At 31.1% G+C, this 18989-nt stretch overlaps 1 protein-coding gene across 2 annotated transcripts in view; it reads right to left on the reverse strand.

Annotated features, from left to right (window-relative positions):
• Positions 1 to 2075: 2075 nt before the first annotated feature.
• LOC128858947 (serine/threonine-protein kinase minibrain) overlaps positions 2076 to 18989 on the reverse strand; it is a 133263-nt gene continuing 116349 nt past the window's right edge. For both annotated transcript variants that reach the window (XM_054095560.1, XM_054095559.1), the window contains one exon: positions 2076 to 5986. In XM_054095560.1, the coding sequence (XP_053951535.1) occupies positions 4725 to 5986 (1262 nt within the window). In that variant the 3' untranslated portion in view covers positions 2076 to 4724. The remainder of the gene's footprint in view (positions 5987 to 18989) is intronic.

The raw sequence follows: 18989 nt of genomic DNA on the forward strand, positions 1-18989 counted from the left end.
ACCAAATCGTTCTTAAGGATATTTATTACAAAAATATCAGTACTCCTACTCAAAACGCAAAAAATCAATGCGGAACCCTCAAGAGAAATAGATAAATGAACGCATTTCAATAATGGTGATCTCAGCAAATACATATAAGGTCCGTACATGTAAAATTTATCCAGTAACTAATTTCCGAGAATTCGCGCTCGAAGAGAAAAATAACAAAAAAAAAAGTAAATGAATGCAACAGCTGATGAAATTGTAGGCAGAAAAAATCACAAAAAGTAAAAAAAAAAAAAATGCAATCCCGTTTTAAATAAAAAAAACGAACTAAGTATCACTTTATTCGCTATTGTTCACAGTAATTTATTCCATTTCATCATCGCTGGCAGATAGAGAGCATTGCCTATTGTGGCATTGAGTATTGTTGTGGCAATCACAGCTTTCTTCATATTTGCTGCCATCTATGCATATACCTATATTCCCAAATTGGTTAATAATCAAAAAATACAAACATAAAACACAAAAGTTACCTTTAATGCTATCGATTTATATTTCGGAAACTGCAGGAACGGTGACTGGAGGCTGTGGTTCAGAAGTACATACCTCTATATCATTGGCCGATTACTATTTTATGTATGACTTCAAACAAACTTTATAAATTTGATCTAAAATATATTTACTTACATTCTCCATTTTAAACATCATTTTTATTTGAATTTAGAACTTTGATTAAATTTGCAAATTTTAATTCGCGGTTATTTTTACTTTGCGATCAGCTGTTTTTCTCACTTGCAAATTCGTACCAGTAAAAATGTATCCAGTAGAAACTTGCAACTTCCCCTCAAAATCAAATGTCAATTTGCTCTCTCTTTGTTACAATTTATGTAAATGCTGCATGTACAGACCTATAGTCAAGCGCAAAAAGTACCGTTATGGCACCGTATTCGAACAAAGATGCACATATATGGTAGTATTTTTAATTGGTAGTAGGCTGGAGTGGCTTGGAGTCTTCGTATCCTAGCCGTTATTCCGAATCGCCTTTCTTCGAATATCTCCCTCTGGTCGCTCGCTCTTTTCAAGCAGACCCTTTGCTGTCGGAAGCTTACGAGTACATATAGGCAATACTGTTGTTGGAAGAGCTTAAAAACTTTCCTATACAAGACTGGTGCTGAAATGAATGGTTAACAGAGAAATAGATTCCCGCATACAACACGAAAAACAAAAAACAAATAAAAAAATTAAAAATACGATTCAAAATCCTCTTTAGCTAAATTTACGTATTGCAAAGTTGCCTAAGCTTTCATTTTAATTTAACATACGTTTATTAAATATCTGAATTTTTTCCATTTCTTAAATGAAACTTCCAAAGAGGTGAATATTTTTTGCACTTATCATATATGAATTTGTATATTTCTAATGAAACATATAATATATTTATACGTGTAATATAGGCATTGCAATTAAATAGTTAGCATTTATGTATGTAGAGATTTTTGCGCACGTAAACGTAATTATTATTTTTTTTTGTTTTTTGTAGTTTGTCTATAATTTAGTTTTCTAGCTTTTGTTGTTTGTTGCTGTTGTTGTTATGCCATTCCAGCAATTCTAAGACTGTCTTTATAAACTATGTAATTAAATATTAAGTTGCGAGAAAAAACAATATAAGTGTATGTAGGTATGTATGTATGTAAATGACTACACTAAAATACAAAGTATGTAGAGTAGTGTCGATTGGCTGAGCAAAAAAATAATGTATGTACATATATATATATGTATATGAAACAACAAAATAGACAAAAAAACATGGGACGTACGATGAGGCATTTACACTTTTACAGCGCAAAAAATAAATTTTTACAAATAATAGACTAAATAGAATTAAAACTTTAAATATTTAGTTAATATGCTTGTTGTTGTTGTTGTTGTTGTTGTTGTTCTTGTCACATTAAGTTTAAGGATACGCAAAATCGTACACATATTGATTAACGGTATGCATGTAGAATGCAGATGACGGGCAACAAACTGTTTCAATTCTCATAAATTTAAATTACAACTAATTAAAGGTAGTCAAGCTGGATCGAATTGATTGATTAAAATCAACTGTTTCACAATATTTATAGTTTTTTTTTTTTTTTGCTTTTTTTGTTTTACTTTTGCTGCCGGCAGTTGATAGCACATATCCATAATTACATACTCGCACCTAAGAATTCATGTATTTGAGTGTATGTATGTGTATGTTTATGTAGGGAAGTCAATGCGGACTTACTGCGCCCTTAGTTAATTAATGCGCGCGCTCCGCTTCGAGGGAATACTTAATGCATATGCGTAGGCGAAATCTATAATTTGGTGTGGATTGTAAGTCGACGTTACATAAAACACCAGTTTTGGGCGGACACTCTTCGGTGATATGCAAAACAAAACCGTCCTTTATACTATGTGGAACATAAGTGGGCGCCACATAGGCTTGCGTCTAGCATAGAAGTCTAAGACATTCCATAGAAGTCTAAGCGACTACTTAGAGCTCCGAGCTTTGCGTATTTTGTCGCCTAGCGTTAACGCTGAGGTGGCATAGTTAGCAAAGGGTGACAATACTACGTCAAACTAAAGCAAACAAACATCAGCATTTACGAGTAGTTCTTCAACAGTGACAATTTCTTCGTTCGGCATCTAATATCACTTCCTAATGCGGATTTTCCAATCGCTCAACGTTGCCGCCGCATTATTTTGGTTAAGCATAAACAACGCTACAAAACGCTGATACAGCAAATGTTAGAAAAAGTTTTTTCTAATAGTGATCGCCCCTCGGCCGGTAATGGCAAGCTGCCGAGTGTATTTCTGCCATGAAAAAGCTTCTAATAAAACCCATTTGCCTTTCGGAGTCGGCTTAAAACTGTAGGTCCCTCCACAACAACCAGACGCACGTCACAAATGGGAGGAGGAGCTCGGCCAAATATCTAGCAGAAGTGTAGGCGCCAATTATTTATTTTTATTTTATAAACGGCCCCAATTTAGATTTGTCTCAAGGCGAATTGAATACCTATCATTCATGGGTTTATCTGTAATGCTCCTCCCAGGTTAACTACATAAGCACACATGTAAAATTCTGTGGAACATATGTGGATTGCATGTGAATTGCAGCATATTTTCCAATGTAACACATACACATGCATTTAGCATATGAATCATTAAACATTTGCTGCGAAAAATAATCGCAGAAAATGAATATGAAGTCCAAATACACTATTTTCTCATGCCATCCATTTGTAGAGTCATTGCAAAACTTTTGTTAAATAGAGAGCAGGCTGAAATCTATGTATGCATGGTGAAAAGATTCTTAGAGGTCTTCTCTTTAACATACCGTTATTCGGCTCTGAGTGAATTTGACAGAATTAGGTGATAGGCTTACGAAACAGGGGATGAGTTAAAAAAAAAAAACTGAGATTGTGTTGGTGATATGCGAAAAATTCAACCAATGACACTTTGTTGCCGTCTGAACAACGACTGTTTGGAAGAGTGTGTGAATACGTGTGAAATGAGCGGGCAGAATTCTGCTGCTGAGTTCCATGTGACGTAGAAGCCAAAGTTCCCCTCATAATTTTCTTTTTTCCACATAGTTAAAGAGCAACCCTTGTAAATCTATCATCCATACAATTTATGATAATGGGAACCAAGTTAAAAATATCACCAGACTTTAAAGCACATCTTCTTAATGCAGTAAGTGTGAATTTCATGCGATCTCACCACGAAATGCACCAAAGGCCTTTGAGCTTTGCACTGCAAAACGGTTAATATCATTGTGAAAAGATTTTTAGAAGTGTGGCCAAGATAAGACCGTTAACCGGGTCTCAGCGATTTTGAAGGAATCCGTTGATTGGCTGACGTAACCAGGGTCATGATAGCGGTTTGTTTACGAAAAAGACTGAGATTGTGTTGGTGATATGCGAACAAAATCAACACAGCCTTCGCTCATGTTGCTTCCTGCCCGTGTGAACAGCGGACGAGCGTGCAGAATTTTAGAATTCTGCTGCTGAGCTCCATGTGACGTGGCAGCCGAAGTTACTCTCACAATCTCGTTTTTCACTACGGCTGAAGGCCAAACCAAGTAAACTTGGATTAGCATTGCATGTAAAATCCAAATGTTGTAATAAGTTTTGCGAAAGTGACTCCACAATGCATATACCGAAGCTCCAAAAGCTGCTGCGTGCAGTCGATACCTACAAATATATGTTTATAGTATCGAAGTTTAGCGGTGGTGAGTTCTTTGCAAGACACGTAAATTCTACCAATATGATTTGCAACGCCCTACCGCAGTATCCAAAAAGCTCTTGGGGCCCTATGTTTCGCTATGCAACGGAAAAAATAAATATAAGCTCTGGTTACAGCTAATACAAATTTGCGGACTTCATTTCCCCCTTTTGTGGAACGCATGAGAACTTCAAGCGAAATTCACCATTTGAATGCAGCAAATGCTGTTGCTTTTTTTCCTGTTTGTTTGTCTGGCACAAATCGAGCTGCGACACAGTGCGCATTTGAATTCCAAGTAAATGCCATGTGTGTGTAAACGTGTTTGGGTGTGTGCGTGTGCTGCTTTCTTTCGCCTTTGTTTAACGCTCTTTAAAATTAATTACAAACATATCGTATTCATATACTCGTATACATATGCCTACGTACATACATACATACACACATACATATACATATTTATATACCGATGTGTGTATGCATGTATTATGAACTAACTAATGAATAACTACAGGACTCTGCTGAACACAAACGCCAACCATAGGCGACGAGGCGTCAGCACCGCCAGCACCCGAGCCACCACCCGCAACACCAACATTGCCGGCGGCGCTGCCGCCTACACTGCTAATGCCGCCGCCAGCACCAACGCTGCCCGACATGCTGGAGCTCATAGCGCCAGTGCCGCCTATTAGGCTGCCGGCACCAATCAAGCTACTGTTGCTGCCACCGAAGCCGCCGCCAACGCTACCGCCACGCCGCTGATGCTGTGCGTGCTGCTGCTGTTGTTGTTGCTGTTGCAGGTGGTGATGCTGCAGCGACATGTCGGCGACGGACATCATATGCTGCACGGGCATCGAGGCGTACATGTGAGCTGGCGCTTGCGTCTGTTGATGTTGTTGCTGCTGCTGTTGCTGTTGTTGATACAGCAACGATGTGTAGGAGGGTGGGCCGGATGTGCTGCCACCCGTGCTGGCAGTTATGACGCTCGAATCGGTCATCATTAGATGGGAGGCAGCTGCCGACAACGGATGATGCACCAATTCCACGGGCAGTGAGTTCGGTGCATAGCTGTTATGTTGCGGAGGTGGCTGCTGTTGTGCGGTAGCGAGGTGTTGCTGTTGTTGCTGTGTTTGTTGGATATGCGGTGGTTTTTGAGGCGGTGCGATAAATGTATGATGAGCGGAACGCATGCGACCACCACCACCACTACCGCCACCGCCGCTACCGGCGCTGTTACTGCTATTCGAGGACGACGACGCTGAGGCAGAATTGGACAGAGAAATGCCACTTGTGCCGATAAAACGTGACGGTGGCGGCATTTGCGGTGGATCACAGTCCATGGCATGCGGATAGCTGTTGTTATTGTTATTGTTGCTACTAACACTACTACCACCAACGCCACTGCCACTACCAATGCTGTTGTGACTCGACGAGGAGGGCGAGAGTAGCGCTTGAAGGCCTTGTTGCGCTGCCAACAGAGCAGCCGCCTGCGTTTGCTGCTGTTGGGTCTTATACACGGACTTGGGTACGGAATATGAAGAGGGCAGTGCGGCGGTGTTACGCATACCGCTACGTGTATGCAACAAGCTATTTGGATGGTGAAGACCCGTTATACTGCTGCTGCTGCTCAAACTGCCGAGGCTGTTGGGCTGCTGCTGGCTGCCGTTATTGTTGTTGCTGTTGTTGCTGCTGTGCGTCAAAGAATTTGACGACACCAAGTTCGAGGAGGAGGAGTGAGAGCCGAGATGCAGAAGCATGCCTGAAACAGAGCCAAAGAAAAAAGGGGATATTTAATAAGCAGTGCTCTTCTTTGGAATGAAGCAAAGAATTTGAGGGAAATTAAATGAAAATGAGATAAATTTTAAACTATTACTTTTTACATTAAAAATTTTTTTTTTTTTTTTTAATTTTTCATAAACAAAAAAAATGCAACTAATTTAACTAAAATACGCTAATATATGTATTTAAAATATGCTTATAATAAACAATTAAAACGAAACAAATTTCGTACGCACTGTAAATTCCTTTAGTGGCCGCTTGTGGGTGAGAAAACAACATAGATTTTTTTAACTTGGAAATTATTTTTTTAATTGGACTATTTTTTTTTTAATAAATATTAAAAGTACTCAATAAAGCAACGATTTTTTTTGGTTGATTATATCATAATATTTTTATTAAAGATTTTGCAATTTTTTTGTTCATAATTTTTTCTTTTTCAACTTATAATTCTTATTTTTCAATTTCCGCTTCTAATTGCTGCAATTTGGGTTTGCAGTTTTCTTGTTGTTTTTTTCTTGCTTTATTATGCATACTTAATTATTTTCTTATTTGCCTTTTGTTATTGTTAATTAATAATATTAAATTTTTTATAAGTTCTTAATGCTTTTGCTGCTGGTTGTTGTTTTTTTTATTTTCCTTTGTTATTGTTGTTAATAAGTATTCAATATTATATAATTATAAACCTAAACTCATTAAGATATATTTATAATTTTTTATAAATATATCCAAGTGTGTGTGTGTGTGTGTGTAAGGGTTTTACTTAAATTACTTTCGCTTACTGTTCGATTAATGCAGTTTTGTTGCACACGTCTGTAATATTTGCAAATCGTTTATTGTTATTATTATTTATTTTTTTTTAATCATCGGCATTAGAAATTCTCCTTTTCATAATAATTTTTTATTTTTATTACTATTTTCATTTGCTTTTTATTTCTGTAGTTGTATTTTTTGTAAATATGCGTACTAATGCTGGTATTTGTTGTCTTGCTTGTTGTTGGTTTTCACTTGTCGCAGAAATTATCTAAACATTCGCGGTACCTTTGTTTTTGTTATATGGTAGAAATATAACTAAAATTTGCTGTTTTGTTTTGAAAAAACCAGTTGCTGAAAAATTTTTTTTATTTATTTTTTTAAATAGAAATTTGAAAAAAAATAGCACGTTTCTTGAATACTTTTCAACAGACATCCTAGTATTTTAAGCAAATTTGAAATAATTTAAACTGTGTAGCTAAGATGTATGTTTGTATGTGTGTCCATTTATGCATTTTGTTCATTTCGATTAAATTTTTCCCCTTTTCCGATTTTTCAACTTTCATATTCTGCATAATTTTTTACTTGTTTGTAAATATTCTATGTACCTAATATATTGTATATATATGTATAAACCTTGTTTGTTTGTGTTTGTCCTTTTCCTTACAGCTTTTCATTCAACTTCTTTTGTTTTTTTTTTTTAAGTTTCAAGTAAAACTTTCGTTTTCTTTAACCTTTTTGATGAGTTTGAAATTTTAGTGCAAGCGAGTTAGTAGATTTTTATAAATATTTAAAATTATATATTAGAAAATTTGGAATTTAGAACAATAATCAGAAATTTTAATTATAGAAAGTTTTATGTATCACAAAATTAAAAAAAAAACTTATTAAAAACCGTGGAATCGGGATGAAAAGCTTGTGAAATTTTCCTAAATTTTGAATAAAATTTGAAAATTGGATTCTGTTAGGCAATGAGCCACACGTTTAGAAAAAAATACATAATTCATTCCACCAAACCAAAAAAAAATTGACAAAATTAGTCAACATGCAGATTCTTGTTCTTGTTTTGTTGCGGGTTGTACATATCTACACCTGCATTGAAAATATTAGCAGCGTGACGAATTGCCAAGTCTTAATTATTTTTTTTTTTTTTTTTGTTAATTTTTACTAATTTTTAATTTTTTGTATTTCTTTTTAAAAAAGTACTCCTATATTGCATTCTACAACAAAATCCCTACTCAACTCAAAGCTCCAAACTTTGTATAAAATTAACAAATACTGCAAGAATTTTCAAACAAAAAAGGACATCAAAATTTCCTACTTTTTATTGAGAATTAAAAAAAAAAAATCTAGGTATGCAGTTTTATATTATAGCCCATTCAATATTAGTCAAATAAAGTGAAAGCTTCAAGTGGCTCATTGATTTTTGACAATTTTTTTCTCGCAAAGGTGTTAAGCGTTTTTTCCCATATAAAAGGCTTCCGAACGTGCTTTATATGGAAGAAAGTTCTCAACATGCATGCAAAATAAAAATCAATCAACGCGATTTATGAGCCGCAGGTGTACAGATATAAAAATAATACGCACAAAATTTATATAAAAAAATTTAATTTGACAATGTCCTTTGCCGAAAAAAGGTAAAAATATATTCTTAGGAATTTTTGTGTGTTTAAATATTTTGTGAATTTATCAGCCTGTTTGGCAGATATGTTTTTTGAAGCTTGTTAAGTACGAGTTTTTTTTTTTAAATTAAATACACAAAATTGGTCTCAAAAATGTTTCATCACACTTCTTATGAAATTGTCAATCTGGGTTTTGTCCAAATAAAAAAAAAATTAAAGATATGTTCCTAAGAACTACGAGTGATTTTTTTTAATATAAAATCGGTAAAAAAAGTGAAAAAGCGCTTGATTTTTTATTTAATATTTGGAGAATTTTTTAATCTGTCTATTTGTTTTAAGTTTCTCAAGATATTTGCTTGTTTTCTTTTTAAATTTTGTGAGTTTGTCGATCTGTTTTGTCGAAAAAAGCTTAAAAGCAAAGTTTCTCAATTTTTTTTTTAATTTTGTGAATTTCTTGATCTGTTGTGTCGAAAAGAATTTAAAAACTAAGTTTCGTAAGATTTACGAATTCAAAAACTAAGTTCCTTGAGATTTTAATATTTTGTGAGTTTGTAGTGGAAAAAAGGTTTATTTAAAATGTCGACGAATTTTTTTAAAATATTGTTTGAAAAATTTAAATAAAGACGCTTTCTAAGAACTTTAATAATCAACTTCACCAATCAATTTTTCATTTATCAGCCTGTTAAAATTTGGAATAGCAAAGTTTGGTCTTGCATTTCAACTCTAAATTTTACAATTGATTGCTGAAACCGAGCATGCATCATTGATTTTTAATATTTTGCGAGCTTGTAAAAGCGTTTGGTCAAAAAAGGTAGACAAAAAAGATTAAAAAACCTTTTTTTTAAATATAAATTAAATAAAATAAAAATTAATTTTTTTTAATTAAAAAAAATTATATATAATAATACAAAAATTAAAAAAAAATTATAAATTAATTAAAAACAATTGCTAATTTTTTATTTTTTTATTTTATATAAAAATTTTATTATACAAATATTTTAAATAAAAAATTTAAAAAAAAAGATAATAAAAATTTTTTTTTATTTTTAATTTATCAATTTATTTATTTTTTTAGTTAAAATTTTTTTTAAATTAATTAAAAACAAATTTTTATTGCTTTAAAAAAAAATTAATTTTATTTTATATAAATTTATTTTTTAATTTTTGTTTTACATAAAATTTTTAAATAAAAACAATTAAAGTAAAATAAAAATAAAAAAAACAAAATTAAAATAAAAAAATGTAAGAAGTTTCCTAAGAATATCGAACGGTTTATTTTTAAAATGCATACTTCGAAGTTTATTAGACTGTTTGGCAGAAAAAATTGATAAAAATGTGGAAAAAATTGCAACGAATTGTTTTTTTGCAATATTTTGCGAATTGGTAATAGCTATTTCTTAATAAAAAATAAAAAAAAATTAAGTTATTTTCTGAATTGCGCGCTTGTTTTATTTTAATATTTTGTGCTGAGAAAGTTTTTCACACTGCTTAATTTCTCCTTTCAAGCCTTTACTAAACAGTTTCGCCTCAACCACACCTGCCCGCATGCCTGTTTTTGTGTGCATAAATTTTAAATTCAAATTCCGACTGGGTCCAGATTTTCTGCCAGCTTTTGCTTATAAATTTTATTTTATACTATATATTTATATATATATGTATACATATAATTGTTGCTGTTGTATGTATATATAAATTTTTTTGTTTACTTTCTTTGCCCTTATGCTTTCCACTTTTGCCGTTAAGTAAACGCGTATATGCTAGATGCCTTCATATCTTTTTCCTAAGTAAGTACATATGTAGGTATTTTTATTATGCTCCTACGCCTAAAACTATGTTACTGTAAACTGCAATTTTAACTTTTTACATATGCTGCTTCATGCTTTTTTACTTTAGTTATGTGGTATGTATGTATGTATGTAAGTAGAGCTAGTTAGTTTTAATATTTTTTTTAGATTTTTGTTACTTTTTTGCAATTTTCTGACACGCATTTACGCTTACTAAACTTACATGCTATGATTTGTGTTTTGTTTTTGTTTTTTTTTTTTTTTAATTTTTTAAAAATAAATATTAATTACTAATTAATAATAATATTTACTTTAACTTTATAAATAGTTAAGTATAGTATTTTTCTTTGTTTTACTGTTAAACTTAAATATTTAATTTTTTTTTGAGTTGTATAAAGTTTTGTAGTTCAACGCATTTTAACTTCCCCGCTGGATTTTTACAGTGTAGCGCTGATGTAACATTTTGGTTTTGCAGTGTCTTTTTTTAATTTTAAAATTTTTAGCTGTTTTTATTTATTATTTTACATTCGTTATTTATGCGCGGTTTGGTTTATTTTACTCCACTGTCTGCTATTTGTTTTTTTCATAAATATTTTACTTTTGCATTTGTTACGCATTTCATTTACCATTATTTAATTAACTTATTATGTTTGTATGTTAGTAGTTATAATTCCTTAGTAAATTTTTTTTTTTTTTTAATTTTTTTATGCTTGGGTTATGGAAATGCTGCACGTTTTTTATATTGTAGTAATTATCTTGTAATTTGTTGTTGTTTTTGTAATGCTTCTTCATAACTATTTTACATACATATGTACATATATGTATATGTATCTGCATGTAACATAGAGCCTAGAATTGTGTTTAGTGAGTAAATTGTAAATTCTATGGTGGTAAATTCACCTATAAATGCAATTCATTTCGTTATGCCTAATTCATTAAATGTCTGCCTCATTCATTCACACATGTCTATTTGCGTTTGTTTGTATCTTAATTTTTTTATTATAGTTTTATTTTATTTTTTTTTACTTCAAAATTTCAACTTATGCACTTTTTACAGGTTTTTCGCGTAGAATTATTTTACAGTATTGTTGAAAATATTTGTCTGTTTGCTAGAAATGCAATTGGAAGTTTATGGGAAAATAATACAAAATTTTTACAAAAAATTTAGTTTAAAAAAATTATTAAAAATTTAATTGAAAACAGTTTATTAAAAAATATTTGTAATTATTAAACAAATTTAATAAAATAAGAAAAAGTGTATAAAAAAAATTTTATTAATGGAAAAAATGTATTAAAAAATTAAAAAAAAAATTATGAAATTAAAACTTTTTTTTACATTTTTTAAGAACTTGAAATAACAACAAAATTTTTTTATTTAAATGTATTTTTTTATTGTATTAAAAAATTTAATGAAAAAAATGTTTTTTTAATTCAATTTTTAATTAAAAAAAAATGTTTAGTCAATTTAAAATTTTTTTTGAATTTTTTTATAAAATTTTCCATTAAATGTTTTAATACATTTTTTTTTTTTAATTTAATAAAAAAAAATTATAATTATTTCAAATTCTGAAAAAACATTTAAATTTAATAAAAACAAATTTTTTTTTATAATTTTAATTTTTTATAATTTTTTTTTATTTAATTTCTTTAATAATTACAAATATTTTTTTTAATTAAATTTTTTAATAAAATTTTAATTTTTAATAAAATTTGTTTAATAAAAAATTAAAATACCATTAAATTTTTTAATGTTTTTTTTTTTTAATTTAATAATTTTTTTTAATGTTTTTTTTTTTTAATTTAATAAAAAAAATTCTTTTTTAATTATTTCTTATTATATTCTTATAAAAAAATTATAGTTTATGAAACCAAGAAAAATAAAACTTTTGTAAGAAAACTTTGCTTTTCTGCACTATGGGAATGAAAAATCCCAAAAGTAGGTTTGGTTAAGTTGCACTGGTTGCCACTCTTCATAAGAGTGCAGAGTGACCAATTTAGGGCTGGAGGTCCAATGTGAAGTTACTTATTTGGGCTCAAGCTCCCCTCTAATTCACAATGTGGTGAAACTGGTAAAGTGGAAAACGATGAAATGCTATGAATGACTGTGAGTCCCAAGTCAGCCACACCCCCAAAGCAGTAATAGGCTAGACAGCGATGTCGCGTTTTGGCAAGAGCTGGACAGTGGCAGAAGAAGAAACGTTCAATTTACTCCACCTCGTCCTCATTCCTGCAGCTGTGACAGCAGCCATTAGATAAACATTCTCTGTACTAGAAAAATTGCTTAATTCATGAAAACATGCACCTCCACCAATCCTTCCGTCTACCGTCGAAGACCTTGTAAGCGTCCCTTCTGATTGGCATCAGTTCGAAACTTGTAAGCTTTGGCATGTGCTCGAGCTGGAAAATATTTCGAGGTGCACGTACATACATCAATGGGCAGAAGACATTAGAGAGAAACCACACACGTTTCCCATGTGTTCTCATTGGATATTGACCAGTGATGATACCAACCATGGTACTAATGGAAGGACCGCCTAGATTGATGAGAAAGCTATTTTTGTGCTCACTTCTTCTAGACCCGACCTGTGTAGTTATCTCAAAGGTTATCTTGCTTGAGTATAAAGGTGTGCCCACAAAATTAACCGATTTAAGATCAGTTTCCTTTCTAGCCATCTACAATGCAATTTGCCTTGTAATCAGGTACCCAGACAACGTTCGTGCACATCTCTTTGCCTGCTTATTTCGAACAACTCTACATTCGATTGCTACTTTGAATGAAGTACCCTCTGACACTATAGAGATTCGATGTCAGCTTCACTGTTAGCGTAAATAGAATCGGTTGTGTTGCAACAGAGGAGTCCCTGAGGCCCAAAGCAGTCTCTTTTACTCTAACTTGTTCCCACGACTGTCTGTTCTGTTCTAGCGGAGCGATCCGGCAACATTTCTTGTACATGTGAGGGGCATGATTGTGCTGCTACAACAACAACAACAAAGCTTTTAACTACTTGAAAAACGCTGCGGTAGACAGGTAGCCATAGATTTAGGTTTAGGTTTAAGAAGGAAACCCGCCGTAGCCGAATGAGTTGGTGCGTGATTACCATTCGGAATTCACAGAGAGGTCGTTGGTTCGAGTCTCGGTGAAAGCAAAATTAATAAAAACATTTTTCTAATAGCGGTCGCCCCTCGGCAGGCAATGGCAAACCTCCGAGAGTGTATTTCTGCCATGAAAAAGCTCCTCATAAAAATATCTGCCGTTCGGAGTCGGCTTGAAACTGTAGGTCCCTCCATTTGTGGAACAACATCAAGACGCACACCACAAATAAGAGGAGGAGCTCGGCCAAACACCTAATAGGAGTGTACGCGCCAATTATTTATTTATTTTTTTTTTAAGAAGGAAATTAGAAGAGAGAATACATTGGCAAGTTGCATTTAACCTGGCATACTTTTAGGCAGACTTTTTCAAATGCAGTGCAAATGAAACTCTTTTCTCGTAAAGATCGACTAGGATTCGCTAGACAAAAACTTGCTGTAAGTTTTGTAAACGTACGATTTTTTCAAGAAAAGAAAACACTCTTCACAGCAGCAACATAGAGTTGGTAAAAATGTATAAATAACAGTTACATTATTTGATTTAAAAAACTAAAATCTATAAATGATTAAACCTAAATTATATTAATTTATCTACAGAGCTGTGATGACGAGCGTTAAATGGTGTTGTTGCAGGTGTAGTTTTTATTTAATAATTTTCAATCGAAAGAAAAACGAAAAAAAAAAACGATTAGAAAAATTTATTTCATTATTAAAAAAAATTAATTATTGAAAAAAAAAAACAATATTAAAAAACAATATTAAAAAAAAAATATGAAAAAAAAATTAATTAATAAAAGAAAATATTTAAAAAAAATTATTAAAAAAACAATTTTATACAAAAAAATGATTATTAAAAAAAATTGTATTATTAAAAAACCAAAATTATTATTAAAAAACAAAATTTATATTAAAAAAAAAATTATTATTAAAAAATTATTAATATTATGAAAAACAAAATTAATTATGAAAACCTAAAATTAATCATTAAAAAAATCAATAAATCAATCTATTTGACAAATGTTGACAAAATTTCACTTTGCAAAGACTTTAATAAAAACAACATGCTGCTTAAAAAATCAAAAGCAAATCCTATTTTAAACGTTTTTTTTTTTTAGTTTCAAAAAATATATACTCCATATTTTAGAAATTCACAACTAATTAAATTAAAAACATGCATACCTATGTGATACAAAATTTCACAATTAAAATAAAAGGCGAAGACAATATCTGCATGCAGGCTTCAAAGCAAACAGCTGTTTAAAAAGGTTTTTTTCTTAAATTTTTTTCTATTTTATTACTTTTTCGATATCTATCAAAAGAGAAAGCTCTTTTGTAAATGTTTTTCAAAAATTAAAAAAAAATTTAAATTATTTAAAGAAAATGTTCATTTATTTATTAATTTTTCATTTATTTATAAATTCGTCAATTATTTATTAATTTTTAATTTATTTAATATATTAATTCTTCAATTATTTATTAATTTTATTATATTTAAGAATATTTAAGAATTATTTATTAATTTTTATTATATTTAGGAATTAAATTTTAAAAAGGTTACGGTCACTTAGTATGCCTTTAAAATTTCTGAAATAAAACAAAAATTTAATACAGAGTACATACATCATTAAAGACTGAAAGAAGCTAATCATTAAAAAAAAATATTTAAAAAACAAAATTGATAAAAAACAAAATTATTAAACAAAAACAACATTATTTGAAAAAAATTATTAAAAAAAAAAAATATTTAAAAAAAAACAATTATTAAAAAAAATATTTCAAAAACAAAATTATTTAAAAATATTAAAATATTTAAAAAAAGTTTCTAATTAATTTTTCAATTATTTATTAATTTTACAGTTATTTAAGAAAAAATCGAACTATTTAAAAAAAATTAAAAATTTCATTTAAAATTTCTTTACTTATGAAAAAATGAAAAAAGTTCTGCTTTAAAAATACCCATATATGCACCATCAACACTTTATAAACTTCTTTTTGATTCCTATAAAATAATAAAATAAAAAAAGTTCGCTAAATTTCACCGTTCATTGCCCTTTCATCACAGCTCACAAACATTTTGGCTATTTCGTAGTTTTGTATGTATGTGTGCTTTAAATTTAATTTGTTTTTCTTCATTTTTGTTTTGTTTTTATCTTTGTTTTATTCTCATTTATTTTTTATTTTCTTTTTAAGTGCGGATAACGGAAATGACGGATTTTAAGGTATTTTGCGTTGATTTTACTTTAAATTTTATTTAAGTAATTTTAGCTTAGCTTTTGGTTTTTGGTTTTCTTTTTTCATTTAAATGTTTGAAGGTACTACTCTGTAACCGGTATTGGAGGAGTATGTTTGGAAGTACTGGTTTGGTTTGGTTGGTTGGTTGGTTGGTTCACTTGTTTGCTTGATTTCATGTTATTTATGGCTCAATTGAAGTTTTATTTTCTAGTTTTAAGTGGAAATGTATGTAGTTTTGATTTTATTACGAAGTGTTGTGGTTTAAAGACAAAAAATAAAATAAAATAAAATAAATCAAAGAAACCAATAATTATGAAGGAAGAAAAATCATGGACGTTTTTACAAGGAAATTTAATAAATTTGTTATTATTTTTATAGCTCGCAGTTGAAGGCATTGAAATAAACAGATGACTTGACACAGACAGCTGCATAATTGAATTCTTTTTTTTACTTTCAGCCTAAAATTATGCAGTGCAGAACTGAACGATAGCGCATTAACTGCTGAGGACCAGGCTTTTCAATGGAGATTAACCAAGCTTTCCAGTTAAACTAACGCTAACAAACGCTTAGTTTGAAAGCTCCACAAAGTCAACCCAGCACAGAAAAAATGGTCTTTAGACTTTTAACAAAAAAAAAAAAAATAAAAAATAAATAATTGGCGCGTACACTTCTGTTAAGTGTTTGGCCGAGCTCCTCCTCCTATTTGTGGTGTGCGTCTTGATGTTGTTCCACAAATGGAGGGACCTACTGTTTCAAGCCGACTCCGAACGGCAGATATTTTTATGAGGAGCTTTTTCATGACAGAAATACACTCGGAGGTTTGCCATTGCCTGCCGAGGGGCGACCGCTATTAGAAAAATGTTTTTATTAATTATGCTTTCACCGAGATTCGAACCAACGACCTCTCTGTGAATTCCGAATGGTAATCACGCACCAACCCATTCGGCTACGGCGGCCGCCAACTTTTAACGCTCTTAAGTATATTATACACTTGCACCTTAAACAGCTTACCACGAGCTAGAGTCGAATCTAAATTGCCGAAACGACAGCGATTTATATTTGGTCTGCGAGTGTCGTGCACAGTTGAATGCCGGCACAACAACAGCAGGAAGTGACTCAGTTTGCACACGTTTCCCCCACGGCAGTCGCTTCTACGTTACAGGAACAACCCGGATTTAACCGATCCGACCAAGGACTGTCACTCCAGCAGCATTGCTCGTAATTGCATGGGGAATGCAATTGCAAGTGAGTCACTTCTCAGCGTAATTAAGGCTTGAAGTATTCAATACAAGACCAGGCGCTGAGCTAATCTAATGCAAGAAGTGCCCAAAAATTGCATACTTTTAGGGCGTTATTTTTCTAACATCCACTTCGGCTATTTTTCAGCTCTACAATCTCGTTAAGGCTATCTGTTCCGCACGCCTGCAACTGCACTGCCGTTAACTCCGCGATTAATTGGTTAAACATTGCCATAGAATGCCTAAAGTGGTTGTTGTTATTTTTTGTTTGTTTGTTTAATTTCAATATTGCAAAATTAATTTTTTTATACACATAGTTAGATTGATAATTAAATTTTCTTTAAGTTTTGCTGTAGTAAAATTTATTGCACCAAAAACGTTTTTTTGCAGTATTTATGATTTCATGTTTTGTTTGCGTTTGTTGTTTTTTTTTTTTTTTTGTTTTTGCTTTTTCGAAAACCATACAGCATTTTAATTCCTATTAGCTTTTTAACTATTAATACTCATATTTTCTTAGGATTCCTACAAATTTTCGTATGCGCCAAAGTTTTTTGTTTTAATTTTATTTCGTAGTCAAAAGCAACTGAGTAGTGGGAGTTGAATTTAGTTTGAAGTGAAAAGCTTTTTTTCACTCCGAACGTCCCAACTGCATAAATTTAGTTTTACAGAAATTTATTTTTAAGCTTTGTTTTTCAACTTTTTCTCAAGTATGCCAAAAAAGTCCATTTAAATTTTGCTGCCTTAATGTATAGGTAGTATTTTAGTTTTTATACTGCTATTGCATGGTAGGCATTTCCCCTTTTCGTTTTTTGCCAAAAATTGATATCCTTCATTTTCTGCATTTTTTTCACCAAAGTACTCGATTTTGTTTCTTAGCTTCTAATTCTATATTTTTTGTATGAATTTCTCTGACTGTCTTTTTTAGTTTCGTTTCTACCAAATAGTAACTTTTGTCTGTTTTCGTAATATTTTAGGTGTGCCTTTTTTCTGTTCAGTTATTTCTTTCTTTTGCTTCAACTATTTCTAATCATATAAATTTTAATTAAATTTCGTTTACGACAATGTTGTACCCAACTAATCTCTAAACTTTAACGCTGGTCGGTCTATTAGTTTTCATTATTTAGGTTTCTGCATTTCTTGTTACATTTTGGCTGCCTATTTTGTTTTTTATTTTTTGTTTTTGCTTTTTTCTGCCGAAATTTCTATAAATACAAACTTTCTTTAAATCAAGAAAAGCTGCTTTCATACATATTTTTTTCTTTTATTTTTTGATAATTTCCATTTTTTTTCTGTGTTGGCAGTCAAACGAGCAAATTTTTATTTTCATATGAAATATTTCGTAGTATGTAGTAGTATATGTTTAAATAGTAGTAGGTTTAGTAATAATAAGTACAATAGTAATAGTGTCACAAAAGAGAACAGAGCGATAACGCTATTACTCATTTTTCTATTCATATAATTTTATGACAATAAATTCGGTGCATCCCCCGAAACGCTGTAGAAAATAAATTCAAACGCACTAAAATTAGCTCACATCTCTTTGAAGCATAAAAGAAAATAGTACCTACCCAGAGTATAAAACTCGAGAAATGTGCACTTGGAGAGTTGGAAAATTCAAAACAACAGAGTGTAAAGCTCGAGAAATGTGCACTTGGAGAGTTAGAAAATTCCAAAATGATCCAAAAGCTTAATGCAAAACTCACGCCTTGCAAAAACGTTCAAAGCAAGATATTTGAGAAAGCTCAAAAGTGTTTGAAAGCTTAATAATGAAAATTTCAATACGGTTAAATACTGCATTCGAGCATGAAAGCTCACGCACTGCAAATTTCAATACAGCTAAATACTGCATTCAAGCATGAAAGCTCCCACATTGCATACACAAGATCTAAAGCTTCAGCATCATAAGTTTCGAAAAACGTAAAAAAACGTTCTTAAAATTAAACCTCAAAAGCTTACAGTTTTCAACCAGTGTATTAAAGAGCCCGAAAGAACTTGAATGGTCCAGTGCGAAAAAAAAAAAAATATATAATTTTAAGAAAGCTCAAAAGCTTACAATTTTCCAAAAAAAAAAGAAGATATAATTTTCAGAAAGCTCAAAAGCTTACAATTTTCAACCAGTGTATTAAAAGGCTCGAAAGATCTTGATTGGGCCAGTAAGAAAGCACATGATATAAGAAAAGCTCAAAATTTTAATGCAGGCAATATTTTATTAGAGTCCGAAAGCTCTATACACCCATAAATACTCGAAAGTTGCATTGCTCAAAAAT

This window comes from Anastrepha ludens, chromosome 3 (assembly GCF_028408465.1).
Source record: "Anastrepha ludens isolate Willacy chromosome 3, idAnaLude1.1, whole genome shotgun sequence".
Lineage (NCBI taxonomy): Eukaryota > Metazoa > Arthropoda > Insecta > Diptera > Tephritidae > Anastrepha > Anastrepha ludens.